Raw genomic sequence first — 22,910 nt, forward strand, 5'->3', positions numbered from 1 at the left:
TCACCGGACATGTCCTCTTTTGCGGGGCTGTCTAGGCGGAGTTTCTTAAATGCCTCAAATGTCCGGCATTTTGAGTATTGTTTACACAACGTGCAGTACTCTACTTAATATGTCCGTGTGGAAACTCGTTTGGTACACCTCCGCACCGAACCGAAACTTCCGTACCGAAATGGTTCAATACAAATACACGTACCATTACACCCCTACCTACCAGACATTAAAAAAAGGGATTGAGGTCATCATCAGCAATCGTTTTATTGAACAAAAAAGGGTACTGTCGGTTGCTTACGAACGTGTTTATCATAACTCTCTCTCTGTCTCTGCCCCTCCCTCACCAATGCTGCTGTTTGTTTTGTTTTTAACCCCTTCTTAACCCTGAACGTACATTGAAAATACACACAACCCTAACTCAAAATGCCGGACATTTGAGGCATTTAAGAAACTGTCCGGTGAAAAGAGGACGTATGGTCAGTCTAACATATTGTTAAGATATATTTTACCTGATACAAAAAGTTACCGGCTGGTGAAAAAAGGACTAAAGATACTCAAGTTGAAAAGTCAGATCATTTGAAGAATGTTTTTTTAAGACACACACAGTTTCATGTCGAGAGCCCATTTTGTTTAAATTGCAAAGTTTTAACACAATCCACTGGTTTTATATTTCTATCTGCTCTTGCAAAAAAACTAAAAAACATTTAGTGCCAGTGTCAGCAGTCCAGATGCCCGTGGAGTGTTTATTTCTCTACTCGGGCTCCAGAAGGTATCAGAGCCATGGCCTCTGCTCCAGTGGAAGACTGTCCAGCAGACACTTGAGCTGCTCCTCGCCCAGCTTGATCTTGTCTTCTAGTTTGCGCTGCTCGATGATGAGGGCAGATTTCATCTTTACAAAATGACGATAGTCATCCAGGTGTGCCGTGTCCAAGTGGTCCTCCATGATGGCGGAGACCAGACGCTCCCGGCGATCGAGGTTCTCCTTCAGTTCCTTTGCGTCCTCATGCTGACGTATTAGCACTTTGCGCTTCTCGGTCAGGGTGCGCTGATAAGAACAAATAGATACCTATAATCTGAGGTTTAAAAAAAAAATGACAGTAATTACCTTTTCCTCGGGCGGCGCTTCATCTTCCAGGCTGTTCAGAGCGTTCTCCACCCGGGCAAGACGACCCGACAGCGACAGCAGCAAGCTCACGACCTTGTCCAGATCACCCACAAACATCCGGAACTTGTCGAGCTGGTTGGGCAAGCAGAGACGCTGAACGGTGATCTCTACCTCAAGGCCCAAAGCCTCGTTGTCTTCTACATCCTCCTGCAGGCTACGGCGCGCTTCTCGAAGCACCTCCAGCTTCTTGGCCAAGCTGGAAATCAGCTTGTGCTGTTAAAATTTGAGTTAGAAGTCCTGAGGATGAGTTCATTAAAATCCTGAGTCGTCATGACGGGATACCTTTTTACTCGCCAGGTCCACGTCCAGCTCATCTTCAGACTCCTGCAGTTGTTCCTTCATGTCCTTCATCTTGATAAGAAGCTCCGCCTTTGGAGCTGACGTGTTGTAGTAGGAGGAGCTGGGTACCAGGGAACTCGCCGCAGAGACCTCGTCTTCCTCCCTCCTAGGAGGCAGTACGGGTAAAGGTTGGAACTCAACTTCTATTGGGATGAAGGTTAGAGTAGCTCATACTTGCCAACCCTCCCGGATTTTCCGGGAGACTCCCGAAATTCAACGCCTCTCCCGAAAACCTCCCGGGACAAATTTTCTCCCGAAAATCTCCCGAAATTCAGGCGGAGCTGGAGGCCACGCCCCCTCCAGCTCCATGCGGACCTGAGTGACGTGTTGACAGCCTGTTCTCACGTCCGCTTTCCCACAATATAAACAGCTAGTGATCGAGGGCGAGTTCTTGGTTTCTTATGTGTGTTTATTGTTAGGCAGTTTCATTAACGTCCTCCCAGTGCGGTAACAACACACAACAACAGCAGTCAAGTTTTCGTCTACCGTAAAGCAGTTCGTCTGCCGTAAACAGCAATGTTGTGACACTTTTAAACAGGACAATACTGCCATCTACTGTACATGCATATGTGACCCACCCATAATGTGTCACATTTTTGTGTTGATTTATTTATTTTATTTTGTGGTTTGAATTCGTTTTTGGAGCTGTCATTACACATTTATCAGTATTCACATTGGTCAGTAGGGGGCAGTAGGGCGTTTCTTCCCAATTGAATGCTATCACCTGCAGACCGGAAGTGTCTTGTCATTCTGATGAGCGCGACCAGTCTGTGAACAATTGAAACGTCCTGTGTGCTTTTTCCTCCTGCATAACAGGTTAGTTTTGGTGAATTAACTCACTGAATAATATCCATGTGATCTTTATAAGTTTAAGTACACATTCTGATGATGGAGCCTAACTCTAAAGTGTTTGTGAGTTGTAGTTTGTATTTGTGAATGAATCCAGTGCACAGCTGCAGTAATCAATACAAAAAGGCGACGTGAGTGCGCAATGTTTATATAGGAACTTCCGATCCTAATTCAGACTCCCAAATTAGAGCTCCCGTTTTCTTATTGATTTTATAATGTATATTTGTATAATGTGTGTGTTCTGAAATAGTGACAGAGAATAGAACAAGGATGGACAATTCAACCCTTAACTCAACAATGAGTAGATGAGTGTTATGTGTGTGTATATGTGTAAATAAATGAACACTGAAATTCAAGTATTTCTTTTATTTATATATATATATATATATATATATGTATATATATATATATATATATATACACTGTATATAGCTAGAATTCACTGAAAGTCAAGTATTTCTTATATATATATCTTAACCACGCCCCCCGCCCCACCCCCGGAATCGGAGGTCTCAAGGTTGGCAAGTATGGAGTAGCTTTTCATGTCTGGTAAAAGTGACGAGATTATCACCCACCTGCTTGTGATGGGTAGCCTGGAACCATTGGAGGTTCTTCTGCGCTGCAAGGCCCCCTCAAAGATCTGCTCCTCTGAGGGAAATATTCCTTCCATCAGATCCATAGTGGTCTTCCTTCCACTGTGATCTAGGATCTCCACCAGGGATTTGTCTTTGCCCATGATGTCCCTCACCAGCTGATCTCTCTTGGCCTCTTCCCCCGTTATGCCTAACTCAAGAATGTTGCCTTGGTTAGAGCCTCGTCCCAAGTCCTTAGTCGGCTGTTGACTGCAGACAGAGGGTGAGGCAGGCGATATCTCACGCGGGGGGATGACATCAGCGGGCTGCTTGAAGACGCCAAAGATGTTGCTGCTAGGAGACCAGCGCATGTCTGACGAAGGGACTATTGTCCCCTGGCCAGATAAATCAGTGCTATTTTCGTTTTGGACAATCTGTGGGTCTGGTAGCTTGGAGTCATTTTCAGATCTGAAAGTAAGATTTCATTTGATACAGCTGGTATTGATCGGATAGCAAACGTACAGAGATGGAGCAGACCCAAAGCACTTTAGATAAGCAGCTTACCTGAGAGTTGAGTCCTCCTGCATGGACACAGTCGGCTGCTTGTCTGTCAGCCTCAAGGGGGAAAACTGTGGCAAAGGAGAGCGAGCTTGATTTTCTGCAAGGACGGTGGACGATGCTGACTTCTTGTTTTTCACCGCTTCTTCCTTATTCCTTTTAAATTCAGGCATCCTGCAGAAGTGGGGATGGTCAGCAGGGGTCGCTCTCTCAGCAGAGGCGTACTGCTGGGTGCCCAAGACCAATCCGGGCGCAAGCATCGCTTGGTTTTCAAAGGCCTCAGCTGAGAGCAAAAATGGGGATGCTGTTTCTGGGCCTAAATGCGACTTGGATGGTGACACACCATTGGCTTGTGGGTGTTTTTCTGGGTGCTGGGAGTCGAGAACTGGACCCAGGCTACCAGGGCAGGAGGAGGCCGCAATATAGGCGGAGTGGATAGAGTCCTGGCTGGTCTGGTAGTCAGGTGTGCCTGGAACTGGGCCCTGGTTTCTAGCAGCCAAGTAGACAACATTTATCTGAATCTGAAAGTATGGACATTTAACAAATGGCATTCACAAAATCAATTCATGGGATTGCTGTTTAATGTCATGAATGAAATATTTCAGTGCCACTAAATCACGGGTTTCCAAAGCCTACAGCTTATTTTTTTACGCAGATTGAATCAATATTCAGGATCTTTTGACGTTAGACGCGGAAAATGCGAGCCCAGCATGAAGAAAATATTCAACACTCACTTTAAACTCGTCATGAAAGTGCAGATGTCAAACCCTTAAAAACGAATCAAGCAAAAAAATAAATAAAATATGTTGGATGCATAATGTTCACCATGATTTGGTGTCGTCACAATATTTCTCATTTGTAAACACATTTGGTCCGGGAAGGCAGGCAACCAAACATAACACCTTTCAACTTAACATCAATCAAAAAAAGCATGAACAGTCGTTTGTTAAAGGAAGTTGGGAAAAGTTAAGCCAAAAGTGTGGCGAAATGACTTCTTAATGTAGTAACCCCAGCTACATTACGGTTAGACTCTTTTAAACCGATGATCCATGTGAGGATTCATACCTTCTTATCAGTGGAAAAACTGTCAAAGCCTTGTGCCTTTCCAACCAAGTTTTGGATCACTAGCAACTAGTGATGGGTTGATGAGGCGTCATGAAGCGTTTCGACACATTGCAAAACTGTATTGATACTGTGTCGATACTGTGTCACTAAATACTGACATCTGCTGGACATTAAAAATCCCTACAGGCAACCTATGGACCGACTCAACTGACACTGATTTGATGCCCTAGTACAGGGGTCACCAACCTTTTTGAAACCAAAAACTACTTCTTGGGTACTGATTAATGCGAAGGGCTACCAGTTTGATACACACTTAAATAAATAAATATATTGTCATTTGTAAGTTACACGTAAGTGTGATTTAAACAAGAATAGCTAAATAAATACATTTATATATATAAAAAAATGGGTATTTCTGTCTGTCATTCCGTCGTACATTTTTTTTTTCCTTTTACGGAAGGTTTTTTGTAGAGAATACATGATGAAAAAAAAACACTTAATTGAACGGTTTAAAAGAGGAGAAAACACGAAAAAAATTAAAATAAAATTTTGAAACATAGTTTATCTTCAATTTCGACTTTTTAAAATTCAAAATTCAACCGACAAAAAGAAGAGAAAAACTAGCTAATTTGAATCTTTTTGAAAAAATTAAAAAAAATAATTTATGGAACATCATTAGTAATTTTTCCTGATTAAGATACATTTTAGAATTTTGATGAAATGTTTTAAATTGGTTAAAATCCAATCTGCACTTTGTTAGAATATTTAACAAATTGGACCAAGCTATATTTCTAACAAAGACAAATCAGTATTTCTTCTAGATTTTCCAGAACAAAAATTTTAAAAGAAATTCAAAATACTTTGAAATAAGATTTAAATTTGATTCTACAGATTTTCTAGATTTGCCAGAATAATTTTTTTGAATTTCAATCATAGTAAGTTTGAAGAAATATCTCACAAATATTCTTCGTCGAAAAACCAGAAGCTAAAATATTTATTATTCTTTACAATAAAAAAAATTTTTTTTTACTTGAACATTGATTTAAATTGTCAGGAAAGAAGAGGAAGAAATTTAAAAGGTAAAAAGGTATATTTGTTTAAAAATCCTAAAATCATTTTTAAGGTTGTATTTTTTTCTCTAAAATTGTATTTCTAAAAGTAATAAGAAGCAAAGTAGAAAATAAATGAATTTATTTAAAGAAGTGAAGACCCATCCATCCATCCATTTTCTACCGCTTATTCCAAGTGAAGACCAAGTCTTTAAAATATTTTCTTGGATTTTCAAATTCTATTTGAGTTTTGTCTCTTTTAGAATTAAAAATGTTGAGCAAAGCGAGACCAGCTTGCTAGTAAATAAATACAATTTAAAAAATAGAGGCAGCTCACTGGTAAGTGCTGCTCTTTGAGCTATTTTTAGAACAGGCCAGCGGGCGACTGATCTGGTCCTTACGGGCTACCTGGTGACCGCATTGGTGACCCCTGCCCTAGTATATACAATAATATAAACCAAGTCATTGTATTTCATTTAGGATTATTTCATATCTTCATTTAAATAAAAATATATTTGTATCTTTTTTAGATACAGTCAATAAATAATGTGAACATGTATCATAACATGGAAATCTAAGAGAACGTGTTGTGGATGATTGTGGACTGGGAATTGTTTGAATTTTATTTTTTTTACACATTTTTATTAAAAAAAAAAAAAGTTTTTCCGACGTATTACATTTTAGACGATTTTTCTTAGTTATTATTTCTCCGGCTGTAGAAAAGACACGCTCACAGGGCACAGAGGAGGCGACACAGTTGGCGTATCGGTCACGTGACCAAAACAGCTCATGATGGGTCACGTGACTTTCTAAAAGCGGTACGCGCACCGACACAGGGTTTTGCTCTATGAGCTCGACGCATGCGCCGATGCATCGGTGTTGCCGGACCCATCACTACTAGCAACAGACATTTCTTCTAACTGTCACTAATTCTAAGCTTTGATGTCAACAACTAGCGGCATCATTTTTAACGCAGAAAAAACAATATATAAGGTCATTTAACTTCCTAAGATGGACATCTTGGCTTTGAAAGGTCCAACGTTTTTCTCTGGCTGATGAGGGAATTCATATCTCGCATTCTTGAAGTGAACAATCAACATGTTTTTTAACGAGAGCCATAGTAAAAAGTAACTGCCCAAGACTTTAAAGTTAAGTATTCCAGTCACTTCATTAGATGAATGTATCACAAGTACAGGTACAAGATATTGAGTTCCTCACACATTTTCTTCACCCTGGACACACAAGACAAGACATTGGACACTCAAGCACTGAGAGTTGCAATTCCATAATATCGGGCCTTACTGGAGCCAAGGGAAAAGAGGTTGTTTTTCGGACCCATTCGAGGTGCGTGGCTGACTCATGTCAACGAAAGCGGTCGTCGGCAAAACTGGAACCGAATGCACATTTAGTTTTTTGCCAGAGACAAAAGGAATGATAACGCATCTTTGAACCTACTGCAGTTTGTTTAGCTGTTGCTTAGCGATAATGATGAAGTAGACTTCAATGGAACCATTTTTTCAGAAAAATGGCTTTTAAATCTTATGCCGACAAAATCAGTCGACTATCTATGTTAAGTGGGCAATTTTTTTAGTACCGTATTTTCCGCACTATAAGGCGCACCGGATTATTAGCCGCACCTTCAATGAATTACATATTTCATAACTTTGTCCACCAATAAGCCGCCCCGGATTATAAGCCGCGCCTACGCTGCGCTAAAGGGAATGTCAAAAAAACAGTCAGATAGTTCAGTCAAACTTTAATAATATATTGAAAACCAGCGTTCTAACAACTCTGTCCCAAAATGTACGCAAATGTGCAATCACAAACATAGTAAAATTCAAAATGGTGTAGAGCAATAGCAACATAATGTTGCTCGAACGTTAATGTCACAACACACAAAATAAACATAGCGCTCACCTTCTGAAGTTATTCTTCATTCGTAAATCCTTCGAATTCTTCGTCTTCGGTGTCCGAATTGAAAAGTTGCGCAAGCGTGGTATCCAAAATGGCCGGTTCCGTCTCGTCGAAGTCATCGGAGTCAGTGTCGCTGTTGTTCTGTGAATCCTGCCTTCCGGAAAGCTCGGACCACAGTTGTGACCGAAATATCTGCCCAGGCATTTACGATCCACTGGCAAATGTTGGCGTATGTCGTCCGGCGCTGTCTGCCCGTCTTAGTGAAGGTGTGTTCGCCTTCGGAGCTGTGTGAAAAAAGCCACCCGGCCTCTTCGCGTAAACTTCCCTTAACCACTCACTCATCTTTTCTTCATCCATCCCTTCGAGTTAGCTTTTATGATGACGCCGGCTGGAAAGGTCTCTTTTGGCAAGGTCTTCCTTTTGAATATCACCATGGGTGGAAGTTAGCATGGCAAGCTAGAACCACAGTGAAGGATGACTTCTCATTCCCTGTGGTGCGAATATTCACCGTACGTGCTCCCGTTCCACAGTGCGGTTCACAGGAATATCAGTTGCTGTGAAATACGGTAGTAATCCGTGTGCGGATGGAGAGATTGCGTCTTTTTATGAACCGGATCCTTGTCGCTTAGTAGGAGCCATTTTGTGGTCTTTACAGATGTAAACAGGAAATGAAACGTACGGTGATATCCGCGCGTTTTTTCTTCTTCTTCCGGGGGCGGGTGGTTGCTTACAGTAGAAGAAGAAGCGCTTCCTGTTCTATGGGGGCGGGTGCTTTCCTTGGCGGTTGCTTGCGTAGAAGAAGAAGCGCTTCCTGTTCTACCGGGAAAAAAGATGGCGGCTGTTTACCGAAGTTGCGAGATCGAAACTTTATGAAAATGAATCGTAATAAAGCGCACCGGGTTATAAGGCGCACTGTCAGCTTTTGAGAAAAATTGTGGTTTTTAGGTGCGCCTTATAGTGCGGAAAATACGGTAATTAGAAGAACATGAATGGCCAGGACTTGAAGGCTTGGTTGACTTTGACAGATGAGTTGACGTCATGAAGAGAACCGACATAAACCGGCTCTGCAGTATGTTGTTACATAGTCTTACCCATACTTGCTAACCCTTTCGATTTTTCCGGGAGACTCCCGAATTTCAGTACCCCTCCCGAAAATCTCCCGGGACCAGGCCCGGCCGGCCCTAACCAATCTGGCGCCCTAGGCAAGATTTTAGGTGGCACCCCCCCCCACATCGGCAGTGAAGTGTATATACTCACAAGAAACCGAATTGCTTTGTCTTTGACCTTTTTTTTTTTTACTTACAACTATACCTAATATATAAAGGGGTGGAAAAGTGACTATTACCTGCAGGGCAAACATTAGCTAACCAGAAGGCAATAACAATGTAAACAAAAAACACCTGCTTAAAAGATCTAATACAAATGTCCCTGAGGAATGTAAGGTGGGAGTACTGTAATTACCTAACGTTACATTATTATTTTCCATAACAATTTAGCCCCCTCCACAATATTAACCCGACGTTAAAACAGAACTAGCTATTTATTGATTAGCAATTGCCGAATCATGTGACATTAGCTTAATGCTAAAAAGCCAGGTTACTATCACATTCTGTAACAGACAAATAATTTCATGTAGGCTAACGTTACCTACCTGCTACCTCTTGTCTTTTTCTCGTTTCTCCTCCTCTTCTTTTCTCTTTTTTCTTCCCTGGGCACCTGACAGTTTTGGCCGTTTTGACATCTTGTGTTGATTTTTTGATGTGGTGACCTCCAAAAAGAGTCATGATACGGGAAGGGAGGGGACGCACCGTGCGGGGGAGGGGGGGGGGGGGGGCGTAATGTTGTAACAAATAATATTTCTATTAAATAGGCTTTACTTTGCATTTTAATTAACGTGGGATTATTTTTTGTATTTAGAAATAATAATACCAACTTTTTTTCTTTTCTTTTTCTCCAACATTTGTGGCACTGGCGTGGCGCCCCCTGATGGACGGCGCCCTTAGCATTTGCCTATACGGCCTATGCCACGGGCCGGCCCTGCCCGGGACAACCATTCTCCCGATTTTCACCCGGACAACTGCCTTTAGTGTCCTCTACAACCTGTCGTCGCGTCCGCTTTTTCACCATACAAACAGCCCAGTCACATGTTGTATGCGGCTTCTACAGACACACGTGAGTGACTGCAAGACATACTTGATCAACAGCCATATAGGTCACACTGAGGGTGGCCGTATAAACAAGTTTAACACTGTTACAAATATGCACCACACTGTGAACCCACATCAAACAAGAATGACAAACACATTTCGGGAGAACATCCGCACCGTAACACAACATAAACACAACATAACAAATACCCAGAAACCCCTTGCAGCCCTAACTCTTCCGGGCTACAATATACACCCCCAACCCCACCCCTTCACACCTCAAACCTCCCCCCTCAATCTCCCGAATTCGGAGGTCTCAAGGTTGGCAAGTATGGTCTTACCCGTCATTCCTTTGCTTGGATTGGGGATTTCTCAACAGGGATGGACTATTCTGCAAAAGAGGGTGACATTTTTATATTACTAAGCAATACAACAACATCCTTAACAAAAGTTTAGAGTGTCCAATAAAAAAAAGAATGTGACACAAGGCCCTCAATTCAACACTTTGGCTCACCTGAGTATGGAAGTCTGCAGAAGGAGAAGATCTGGATCTCTCGTGGAAGCACACACCCTCAGCTTCGGTATCCAAGATGTTCTCTGCCGAGTAATACCTGCCTTTAATCTTGGCCTCAGATGTCTTCTTCGGTTTGCTCCATGAGGCCTGGTACTCTGCGAAGGTTCCAAGTCTTTGTTGGTCCTGTTGGACCTCCTCCCATGGGGGGTTAAGGCGACTGACCTCCGCTGACAAATCAATCTCCTGAGCCTCTCCTGCTAAAGTTATGTTCTTGCTTTCAATTGTGTCGCCTTCACATGTGTTTAGATCTGTGCTAGACTTTGACACTGGCTTAACTGGCTTAGAAAATGCAGGCTTGGTCTCTAACGACTTCATTTGGTGAAATGATGAAACCTGATGTTCCCTGTCCACCCCTAGCTTGTCTATCTTGTCTGGTTCTGAGAAGGAATACGTCCGCTTGTTCAAAGGAAGGCGCTTATAACCTCTCACGCGACCATTGGCGGTTTTGATGGCTGGTCCCTCTACTCCAAGGGGGTCTAGATCACGTCTCTGGAAGGAAGTTGCCTTCAGAACCCTGGCCTGCGCCTCTTTCAGATGTTCTTTGTATGCGTTTGAGGAGGAGATACTACATGATGTAATGTTCTCTGTGGATTTCCACTCCGCCAAGTACGCATCATCAACATTGCAAGTCAGCGCTGCGGCACTACAGCTTTTTTGGAGCTGAGCTCGCTTCTCCCTGACATCACTTTGTAGGGCGGTGGCGTAACGGTCACTGCGCCGACTGACTTGACCACAGCTGGTGACCATGGAGTCATAGACATCCTGGGGTGACACAATACTTGTGAGCCTTACTGCTTGCTGAATTCTACTCTCCTTTGCCAGAGAGTGAAGCAATGGAGTCCTCAAAGGGGATATTCTGTGGTCTTCTTGAGGCACCCAGGGGTCGTGGAGTCTAAAGAGGCTGACATGCTTGTTTTTTTGATGAGCTGCGAAAATTGTCTGCCCTCCGCTTTTCTTTACGGCATGCTGTGTGTCATGGCAGTGAGAGCGTTCAGAACTTTGATGGTCAAGGAGAACGTTTCTTAGAGAGCGACTATGATCTTTATTTTCCTTGTATGGCATGTGGTGCTTTGTCTTCTTGGTTACCAGGCTTGAGTATATGTTGTGTTCACTCTTTTCTATTTTCGGGTTTGTAGTAGCAATGGATGCTGAGGAACGCCAGACCTCTTTACAGCCAGACGCCTTCATCGGCAGATCCTGTAGACTGCGATAGTAACTTCCAATGCTCTGAATATTGGTGGGAGGAGCTAAACATGCCGGACGCTCATCACTGTGTTGCCTATAGTGGTCAGGTGTGTTATTATAATGAGACGGTCTAATATCAGTGCTAGACAAGGAGAAATGTTTGCTTGGGCGTGGTTGGGTGTGGCTGAGATTGAGTAACTCCCTGTCAGACAGTGGGGTGAAGCTCCGCCTAAACTCCTTTTCCGCATGGGATTTGTTACTCTCAGTCAGCTTTTCACCTGACCTGTCATGATTCCTTCGATCTCTCTCAGGCCCCTCAAAATAAGGGAACACCTTTGTGGAAGCAAAACTGTCATTGCGCAATGACGGAGGAGAAGACTGGGGCTTCTTTTCTGGTACCTGCCACAGGGGTCCAGTGCTAGGCTTTCGAGATGAGTTCTGCTCCTCCAACCAAGACCCCTCCAAGTGAAGAGCCTGCAAGTACTTGGGGCGCTCTCCTGTAGCAGTTCCTCCACTACCAAAACCCTTGAAAAAAATGTTTTCAATACTCGTTCCCTTCCTGCTGAGCAAGCTCGGATCTAAAAAGTGAGGGCTTGATCCACTGGAGAAACAGTTGAATGTGCCTCTTCTGCTTTGTGTACCACTGAGAGTCTCAGTGTTGCCGGTGTACTTAGTTGGGGAAGAAAGATCTGCCGCGAACGGTTGAGCCGGACGCTCAAGTTTCTTCATGCTGTTCACTGGACTGTGCTGGGCAGTTAGCAGATGCCTGATATTCTGGTCCACTGGAAAGGATGACTCATTGGACCTGGTGTGTGGGGTCAGATGATTGTTCAAGGTTACAGTGCCATAATGTACGAATGTTCTCTCAAAATGACTTAGAAGAAGATACTGAATCAGTCGTATAGAAAAGATACTGGTCCACCTTGCTTCTTTTGGCTGCCACACTGCCACCAGGGTCGACTCTCTGCCAGGGGACTCAGACTCCTCCTCTTTCAGCTTGGAGGAATGCCAGGTATGAGGCCGAGAGCTCGAATCATTCTTTCTGCCGGGAAAAAAAAAAAAAAAATGTATTAAAAGAAATTATTTTTATTTAGTTCAGTTCGCTCCCTGTATGATCAGTGTCAGAGCTTGGTCCGCATTGCCGGCAGTAAGTCGGACACGTTTCCAGTGAGGGTTGGACTCCGCCAAGGCTGCCCTTTGTCACCCATTCTGTTCATAACTTTTATGGACAGAATTTCTAAGCGCAGTCAGGGCGTTGAGGGGATCTGGTTTGGTGGCTGCAGGATTAGGTCTCTGCTTTTTGCAGATGATGTGGTCCTGATGGCTTCATCTGGCCAGGATCTTCAGCTCTCACTGGATCGGTTCGCAGCCGAGTGTGAAGCGACTGGGATGGGAATCAGCACCTCCAAGTCCGAGTCCATGGTTCTCTCCCGGAAAAGGGTGGAGTGCCATCTCCGGGTTGGGGAGGAGATCTTGCCCCAAGTGGAGGAGTTCAAGTACCTCGGAGTCTTGTTCACGAGTGAGGGAAGAGTGGATCGTGAGATCGACAGGCGGATCGGTGCGGCGTCTTCAGTAATGCGGACGCTGTATCGATCCGTTGTGCTGAAGAAGGAGCTGAGCCGTAAGGCAAAGCTCTCGATTTACCGGTCGATCTACGTTCCCATCCTCACCTATGGTCATGAGCTTTGGGTCATGACCGAAAGGACAAGATCACGGGTACAAGCGGCCGAAATGAGTTTCCTCCGCCGGGTGGCGGGGCTCTCCCTTAGAGATAGGGTGAGAAGCTCTGTCATTCGGGGGGAGCTCAAAGTAAAGCCGCTGCTCCTCCACATGGAGAGGAGCCAGATGAGGTGGTTCGGGCATCTGGTCAGGATGCCACCCGAACGCCTCCCTAGGAAGGTGTTTCGGGCACGTCCGACCGGTAGGAGGCCACGGGGAAGACCCAGGACACGCTGGGAAGACTATCTCTCCCGGCTGGCCTGGGAACGCCTCGGGATCCCCCGGGAGGAGCTGGACGAAGTGGCTGGGGAGAGGGAAGTCTGGGCTTCCCTGCTTAGGCTGCTGCCCCCGCGACCCGACCTCGGATAAGCGGAAGAAGATGGATGGATGGATGGATGGATTTTTATTTATACGAATACAATTTTTTATTTTTCATTTTTATTGCTTTATTTATTTTCCTATGATACTGTACTGAGTCTTTGATTGGGACGGCGTGGTGCAGTTGGGAGAGTGGCTGTGCCAGTAACCTGAGGGTTCCTGGTTCAATCCCCACCTTTTGCCAACCTCTTCACGTCCGTTGTGTCCTTGAGCAAGACACTTCACCCTTGCTCCTGATGGGCCGTGGTTAGCTCCCGCCATCAGTGTGTGAATGTGTGTGTGAATGGGTGAATGTGGAAATAGTGTCAAAGCGCTTTGAGTACCTTGAAGGTAGAAAAGCGCTATACAAGTATAACCCATTTATCATTTATTTTGTACAATTTTCCATTTTGTCAATTATTTGTGCACTTTCATTTTTGAAGTTGTTCTTGATTTATTATATCAATTGATTGAGCACAGCTGTGACTATTTAAGGGCATCACTTCCTGTTGGAAACTGCACACTGACGAAGACATTGTCGAAACTGGTCTGTGTTTGGTAGAGCCTGCGCAGTTTGTATAGAAATTATTGGAAGGACACGGGTGTTGCTGGCCTTATTATTAGCCTTTATTTAACCAGGTAAAATCCCATTGAGATCAAAGATCTCTTTTCCAAGGGAGACCTGGCCAAGAGGGCAGCAGCAAGGTTACATTAAAAACAGTAAACAAATACATAAAACATCACATTTACAACATTAAAACTTGCTCACATGACACATGTGCATACAGACAAGGTAGACTGCAGTCCTTTCACAGAAGCTTTAAACTCATTCAACGTAACTAGGGTTTGAAGTTTAATGTTCGATTGTAGGTTATTCCAAGCCTTCGCTGCTGAAAACCTAAATGCTTTCTTGCCCAGTTCAGTTCTTACTTTGGGGACGACAAATTGCAGAACATTCATTGAACGAAGATTGTGACTTCCTTGTTTCTTTGTTAAAAGACAAGACAGATAAGATGGAGTGATACCCAGAATGGTTTTGTAGATGAAAACATACCAATGATTGAGGCGTCGAGCACATAAAGATGTCCAGTTAACCATTGAATATAATACCAAATGGTGAGTAAGGGGAGCGCAGTTGGTGATGAATGTCAGTGCCCCGTGGTACACACTATCCAGCTTGTGGAGACAACCAGCAGTAGCATTCATGTACAACACATCTCCATAGTCAATAACAGGTAAAAAGGTTGTTTCCACCAATTTCTGTTTCACAGTAAAAGAAAAGCAAGACTTGTTTCTATAATAAAATCCCAGTAAAAGTTTCAGTTTTTTTACAACATACTGAATGTGCTCCTTAAAACTCAAGTGGTCATCAATTAAAAATCCTAAATATTTAAAAGCAGATACTAACATAATTTGTTGCCCATTTCTTGTTAAAATGTTCTCACACAGTGATGATCTTACAGTTTTTGATGTGGTAAAGAGCATACACTTTGTTTTCTCTGCATTTAAAACCAGTTGAAGATAGCAAAGTTGTTCTTGTACTCTGTCAAATGCATGTTGTAGATGTTTAAAAGCCTCAGCAAGAGTGGGTGCTGTGCAGTATATGACAGTATCATCAGCGTAGAAATGGAAAGTTGAGTTCGGAATATTCTGTCCAAGATTATTTATGTAAATAGTGAATAATAAGGGGCCCAACACAGAACCTTGAGGGACACCCTTGCTTTTTCTTTAAGTACACTTTTTGCCGTGCACCTCTTTATTTTTTGTTTTATTACGTTTTTTGGAGAGTGTGTGTTTTTCCTGTATTTTGTAATGAATAACTTAACTACCAATGAAGATGTTTACGATGCTGCAATCTTTGACTAGCATTAGCAGCAGAGTCCTGGCTTTCTGTCTTTTCAGTGGGATTTTTTTGGGTCTTAGAATAATTATGTATATATTATCACACTAACTTTAGTATGCTTAAAGTCCGTTGCTTTAGTTATTTAGCTATTGTGCTCAAGTTGGACTTTTTCTAATGTGAGCAAGGACAAATACTTCTTGTCTGAGAGGTGGCCTCAGCTGTAGATGTTATCTTTGTTTGAGCCCGCCAACAGCCAAGGACTTCAACCGACTTCAGCGAAGATGGGATGACGGCACACGGACGAGGCAGAGACTTCAAGGACCTCAACAAGATAAGATTCCAACACGCAGACAAAGCGGTGACGGGGCAAAAGCACAAGGCCCCCAGAACATTCCGTTACGTATCGCGCGTCCTGGACCTGCTTTGCATAAAATATGTGAGCACTCCTTTTAGAGGCAACCTTAGTATTGTTGACTGTGGAACTCCTGAATAAAAAGAGGGATGCAAGAGCTGGACCTTAGAGCGTAGGGCGAGACTGTGACTAAGGGTCCGGCTCCATGCGTTCTCCTCATGAGCTAAATTGAACTCCGTCTCTGATTGATTCCTTGCTTCTTGTCTGATTAATAGATGTCATCAGTGTTTGAACCTGAACCTTGCGACAAAACAATGACAAGTAGTCATTAAATTTGTAAAAAATAAAAAATAAAAAAAAAGAAGCATGACGGCACGTGGAAGCCATTTGAGAACTGTTCGGCTCATTCGTAATTTGTCCTCACATTTGTGTTAGACCACTTAGTGTGAGAGAAAGGGGCCAAAGTGCTGGTGGGGCTCCATGGAGGTGAGTGAAAAGTCTATTTCTTATCCTCTCAATGAGAACATTTCAGTGAATTCCCGCATCTTTTCGCTTTTAACGATAAATTCCGTTCTTATCGGCCAATTATGTGATTTCGGAAATGACAGGGCCCTTCGTCATCACAACATTCGGTTTTTGCAGTGTTGATCAGTGGGATTAGTATTTTTGGCCAAAAACTGAAAATGCAACTTTAGGTTGTTTTCAAATAACAGAAAATGATACGAAGGTCCTGGGTTCGATCCTGCGCTCGGGATCTTTCTGGGTGGAGTTTGCATGTTCTCCTTTTTTTTAAATTAGGATTTAAAAGATGACCAAAAAGTTGTGTAAGATGTGGCCAATGGTATTCACCATTGTAGCCTTCAAAGCCTCTAAAACATCCATCAAACGTTTACATGCAAGTCTTATACATAATGCAGCAACAGACACGTCCATAACAATATGTCATATGTACAATATTTACCCTATTTTGGTCATTTTAACCAATAGCAGGACTTCCTTCTCTGGCACATACAGGTAAAAGCCAGTAAATTAGAATATTTTGAAAAACTTGATTTATTTCAGTAATTGCATTCAAAAGGTGTAACTTGTACATTATATTTATTCATTGCACACAGACTGATGCATTCAAATGTTTATTTCATTTAATTTTGATGATTTGAAGTGGCAACAAATGAAAATCCAAAATTCCGTGTGTCACAAAATTAGAATATTACTTAAGGCTAATACAAAAAAGGGATTTTTAGAAATGTTGGCCAACCGAAAAGTATGAAAATGAAAAATATGAGCATGTACAATACTCAATACTTGGTTGGAGCTCCTTTTGCCTCAATTACTGCGTTAATGCGGCGTGGCATGGAGTCGATGAGTTTCTGGCACTGCTCAGGTGTTATGAGAGCCCAGGTTGCTCTGATAGTGGCCTTCAACTCTTCTGCGTTTTTGGGTCTGGCATTCTGCATCTTCCTTTTCACAATACCCCACAGATTTTCTATGGGGCTAAGGTCAGGGGAGTTGGCGGGCCAATTTAGAACAGAAATACCATGGTCCGTAAACCAGGCACGGGTAGATTTTGCGCTGTGTGCAGGCGCCAAGTCCTGTTGGAACTTGAAATCTCCATCTCCATAGAGCAGGTCAGCAGCAGGAAGCATGAAGTGCTCTAAAACTTGCTGGTAGACGGCTGCGTTGACCCTGGATCTCAGGAAACAGAGTGGACCGACACCAGCAGATGACATGGCACCCCAAACCATCACTGATGGTGGAAACTTTACACTAGACTTCAGGCAACGTGGATCCTGTGCCTCTCCTGTCTTCCTCCAGACTCTGGGACCTCGATTTCCAAAGGAAATGCAAAATTTGCTTTCGTCAGAAAACATGACTTTGGAGCAGTCCAGCTCTTTTTTTCCTTAGCCCAGGTGAGACGCTTTTCGCGCTGTTTCTTGGTCAACAGTGGCTTGACACGAGGTATGCGGCAGTTGAAACCCATGTCTTTCAAGCGTCTCTTGGTGGTGGATCTTGAAGCACTGACTCCAGCAGCTGTCCACTCCTTCTGAATCTCCCCCACATTTTTGAATGGGTTTTTTTTCACAATCTTGACCAGGGCGCGGTGATCCCTATCGCTTGTACACTTTTTCTGACCACAGTTTTTCCTTCCCTTTGCCTCTCCATTAATGTGTTTGGACACAGAGCTCTGAGAACAGCCAGCCTCTTCAGCAATAACCTTTTGTGTCTTTCCCTCCTTGTGCAATGTGTCGATGGTTGCCTTTTGGACAGCTGTCAAATCTGAAGTCTTCCCCATGTTTGTGTAGGCTTCAGAACTGGACTGAGAGACCATTTAAAGCCCTTTGCAGGTGTTTTGAGTTAATCAGCTGATTAGTTTGTGGCACCAGGTGTCTTCAAAATTTAACCCTTACACAATATTCTAATTTTGTGACACACGGAATTTTGGATTTTCATTTGTTGCCACTTCAAATCATCAAAATTAAATGAAATAAACATTTGAATGCATCAGTCTGTGTGCAATGAATAAATATAATGTACAAGTTACACCTTTTGAATGCAATTACTGAAATAAATCAAGTTTTTCAAAATATTCTAATTTACTGGCTTTTACCTGTACATTATGTTTCCATAGCAGCGCACGTCCGACTTCCGGCATCTACTGTGTGTTCATACTTCCTTCTACTGTGCATCTACTGTGTTCATACTTCCTTCCGCAAACAAACACGCGAGTGTGTTCTAGTAATGGCAGACTTAGTAACGCACAACAAAGACCACTATTTTTGAAAAAAAATTAGGATTCAAAACCTTATATTTTTTGAAGCTGAATATACAAAAGCCAAAAGCAGTGAAGTTGTCACGTTGTGTAAATGGTAAATAAAAAGAGAATACAACAAATCCTTTTCAACTTATATTCAATTGAATAGACTGCAAAGACAAGATATTTCATGTTCACACTGAGAAACTTTCTTATTTTTTGCAAATAATCATTCACTTAGAATTTAATGGCAGCAACACATTGCAAAAAAGGCATTTTTACCAGTGTGTTACATGGCCTTTCCTTTTAACAACACTCAGTAAAGGTTTGGGAACTGAGGAGACACATTTTTGAAGTGGAATTCTTTCCCATTCTTGCTTGACGTACAGCTTAAGTTGTTCAACAGTCTCCCTTCTCATATTTTAGCCTTCACACATTTTCACTGTCTGGCTTGGCATTGTTTTGCTGAAATAAGCAGGGGCGTCCATGGTAACGTTGCTTGGATGGCAACATATGTTGCTCCAAAACCTGTATGTACCTTTCAGCATTAATGGTGCCTTCACAGATGTGTAAGTTACCCATGTCTTGGGCACTAATACACCCCCACACTTTGCGTCTAGAACAATCCGGATGGTTCTTTTCCTCTTTCTTCCGGCGGACACGACGTCCACAGTTTCCAAAAACAATTGGAAATGTGGACTCGTCAGACCACAGAACACTTTTCCACTTTGCATGAGTCCATCTTAGATGAGCTCGAGCCCAGCGAAGCCGGCGGCGTTTCTGGGTGTTGTTGATAAATGGCTTTCGCTTTGCATAGTAGAGTTTTAACTTGCACTTATAGATGTAGCTACCAACTGTAGTTACTGACCGTGGTTTTCTGAAGTGTTCCTGAGCCCATGTGGCCCACGCTCGGGCCCAGCAAAGCTGGTGGCGTTTCTGGGTGTTGTTGATAAATGGCTTTTGCTTTGCATAGTAGAGTTTTAACTCGCACTTACAGATGTAGCAACCAATTGTAGTTACTCAGTGGTTTTCTGAAGTGTTCCTGAGCCCATGTGGCCCACGCTCTGGCCCAGCAAAGCCGGCGGCGTTTCTGGGTGTTGTTGATAAATGGTTTTCTCTTTGCATAGTAGAGTTTTAACTCGCACTTACAGATGTAGCGACCAACTGTAGTTACTGACAGTGGTTTTCTGAAGTGTTCCTGAGCCCATGTGGCCCACGCTCGGGCCCAGCGAAGCCGGCGGCGTTTTCTGGGTGTTGTTGATAAATGGCTTTCGCTTTGCATAGTAGAGTTTTAACTCGCACTTACAGATGTAGCGACCAACTGTAGTTACTGACAGTGGTTTTCTGAAGTGTTCCTGAGCCCATGCGGCCCACGCTCGGGCCCAGCAAAGCTGGCGGCGTTTCTGGGTGTTGTTGATAAATGGCTTTCGCTTTGCATAGTAGAGTTTTAACTCGCACTTACAGATGTAGCGACCAATTGTAGTTACTCAGTGGTTTTCTGAAGTGTTCCTAAGCCCATGTGGGCCACGCTCGGGCCCAGCAAAGCCGGCGGCGTTTCTGGGTGTTGTTGATAAATGGCTTTCGCTTTGAATAGTAGAGTTTTAACTTGCACTAACAGATGTAGCGACCAACTGTAGTTACTCAGTGGTTTTCTGAAGTGTTCCTGAGCCCGTGTGGCCCACGCTCGGGCCCAGCAAAGCCGGCGGCGTTTCTGGGTGTTGTTGATAAATGGCTTTGGCTTTGCATAATAGAGTTTTAACTTGCGCTTACAGATGTAGCGACCAACTGTAGTTACTGACAGTGGTTTTCTGAAGTGTTCCTGAGCCCTTGTGGCCCACGCTCGGGCCCAGCGAAGCCCAAATCAACTCGAAACGTCCCCGACCAGCTTGACCAAATGAACAAGTGTCCATGGAGTGAGTTACTATAGTGTTGTTAATAAAACATCACCGCACACTACTCGCTGTGTACAAACAAAACATGACATTCTTATTGCTTGTTGATGCAAACCCACTTTGTCTTCCATAGAATATCAAACCTTATGTTTGTAACAAGATGTCTCTCACATACCCTTTCAAGCGGTTCTTCCTGGGTAGCATGTTGCAAAGAGAAAGACATCATTCTTGTGTGAAAGTACAGTATAGAAACCAAGGAAACAACACAGAGGGAGTCGGTAAGGCCTGACAGACTCATCTAGGCAGAACGATGGCGCTAACAACAACACTTAGTGATCAGAGGACACTGGGGGTAGCTACTGGAATTGTACCTCATTGAGCTTCGCAAAATCTTGGTGAGAAAGCATCTGGCCACGTGAACCTCGCTTTCTGATGGCATGGTGTGTGGTGACACAACATCTACCATTTTAGCCCTGGTGGTGCCAAGCGGGGGAGAAGAAAAGGAAGAAGGAGATTTGGTTACCATTTCTTCATGGAAACAGGTGAGACCTGGGGGATCGGTATCAATGTCGACCCTGTTTACCTTCTGTGACGTGGAAACACAGGTGTACGCCAGTCACGAGCAGTGTTGCCACAGTTATTTGGAAAAAGTCATCGGATTGCTGATTACTCCTTCAAAACTTAGTTTCATTTAATAAGTAACTACGTTGGATTACAAGATACTTTTATTAGTTACTTTCAGCAGCTGCCGACAACAACCCAAGCCTGTCAACACAAACATGTATGTGTGGGGAAAAAAATCACAAGACTATTTCATCTCTACAGGCCTGTTTCATGAGGGGGGGTACCCTCAATCGTCAGGAGATTTTAATGGGAGCATTCGCATACCATGGTTTATATAGGGCACAGAGTGGGTGGGTACAGGCTGGCCTAGGGGCGTGGTGATTGGCTCATGTGTTACCTAGGAGGTGTTTCCGTCTATGGGGGCATGTTGTTACAATTTCGCTGCGCTTGTTGAGGGATGACAGGTCTGGACGGTAAATAATAAACAGTTTCTCTTTCAAGCATAGGTTGCATCTTTTATTACCACTATTGTAAGGTGTGCTGGATGCAAGAATTTGCCATGTTATTGAATATTCAACATTATTGTCTTTGAGGTCCCAAATGTGTTTGCTGAGTTCTGTGGTATTCCGCAGGTTTTGGTTCCTGAAAGAAGCCTTGTGATTGTTCCATCTGGTTTTGAACTCTCCCTCGGTTAATCCTACATATGTGTCGGATGTGTTAATGTCCTTGCGTGTTACCTTAGATTGGTAGACAACTGATGTTTGTAAGCACCCCCCGTTGAGAGGGCAATCAGGTTTCTTTCGGCAGTTGCAGTCTTTGTTGGTTTTGGAGTCGCTCTGTCTGGGGGCCAACGGCTCATTTGCAATTGTTTTGTTGTGGTTTGAGATGATTTGTCGTATATTGTTCATACAGCTGTAGCTCAATTTAATGTTGTTCTTGTTGAATACTTTTCTTAGGGTGTTGTCTTTGGGAAAGTGTTTGTCAATCAGATTGAGGAATTTGCGTCCAATGTTAGTTGAGACGTTTTTGCTGTATGGGGGGTTGTACCAGATGATGTTGTTTCGTTTTCTGTTCTTTTTTGGTTGGTTTCCTGGCGTGGGTTCATAGGTGAGGGTGAAATTGTATCCGCTTTCATCAAGGGCTTTTTGGTACGGGGGGGTTGCTTGGTCAAATTCAGCTTTGCTAGATGACAGCATCGATAGCCTTTTATTAATTCCGGTAGGTATTCTTTTCGTGGTGGTGGGTGGGTGGTTGCTGTCATGGTGCACGTATTGGAGTGTTGTGTTGGGTTTCGTGAATGGTTGGTAGCTGTTATTTCTCAGGTTGAAAGTGACGTCAAGGAAGTTGACGGTTTGCTTGTTGGCTTCAATCGTGATCCGTAGGCCGTTCTCTTTGAAAATTTGGCATATGCGCTTCTTGGTATTCTCGCTGCTCCTTGGCGAGGCGCGACACACTGCCAGTCCGTCATCACGGTAAATACCAAGGTTCAGATTGAGGCTAGCGAGCTGGGAGAGGAGGAAACTCCCAACGAGTTCACACGTTTCTGCTACGTCAATATATATATATATATATATATATATATATATATATATATATATATATATATATATTAGAGATGCGCGGATAGGCAATTATTTCATCCGCAACCGCATCACAAAAGTCGTCACCCATCCGCCATCCACCCGAACTAACATTTAATCAAAACCGCACCCGCCCGCCATCCGCCACCCGCCCGTTGTTATATATCTAATATAGACGATGCAAGGCATTAGTGAGGTTATAAAGCTTTTGCCTGTTAAAGAAAGGAGACTGATCCAATGCAGCACAGACATTTAATGCGTGCCACGCTGTCACGGCCCAGACGCACACCAGTGCGCAATCATCTGGGAGCCGCGCTGAGCGCACCTCCAAGCGCGCTCGCGCCACTCAAACTGCTGCAGGCAGCTGCGTTCTATCTTGTTTTAACATCCTGTGGCACTCTTCTGGGATCACGGCGGACGAAACTGCTCATGCTCAGGGTGTT

General features: G+C 43.5%; 1 protein-coding gene across 1 annotated transcript in view; it reads right to left on the minus strand.

Moving 5' to 3' along the window:
• Positions 1-128: 128 nt before the first annotated feature.
• LOC133570800 (protein Shroom2-like) overlaps positions 129-22,910 on the minus strand; it is a 28,892-nt gene continuing 6,110 nt past the window's right edge. The window contains exons 2-11 of the mRNA XM_061923516.1: positions 20,695-20,796; positions 20,499-20,516; positions 12,331-12,450; positions 10,164-12,213; positions 9,991-10,040; positions 3,481-3,963; positions 2,920-3,384; positions 1,439-1,601; positions 1,097-1,369; positions 129-1,036 (exon numbers count right to left, since the gene is read on the minus strand). Of these exons, the coding sequence (XP_061779500.1) occupies positions 764-1,036; positions 1,097-1,369; positions 1,439-1,601; positions 2,920-3,384; positions 3,481-3,963; positions 9,991-10,040; positions 10,164-12,213; positions 12,331-12,450; positions 20,499-20,516; positions 20,695-20,789 (3,990 nt within the window). The 5' untranslated portion in view covers positions 20,790-20,796 and the 3' untranslated portion in view covers positions 129-763. The remainder of the gene's footprint in view (positions 1,037-1,096; positions 1,370-1,438; positions 1,602-2,919; positions 3,385-3,480; positions 3,964-9,990; positions 10,041-10,163; positions 12,214-12,330; positions 12,451-20,498; positions 20,517-20,694; positions 20,797-22,910) is intronic.

Source organism: Nerophis lumbriciformis, linkage group LG28, assembly GCF_033978685.3.
Source record: "Nerophis lumbriciformis linkage group LG28, RoL_Nlum_v2.1, whole genome shotgun sequence".
NCBI lineage: Eukaryota > Metazoa > Chordata > Actinopteri > Syngnathiformes > Syngnathidae > Nerophis > Nerophis lumbriciformis.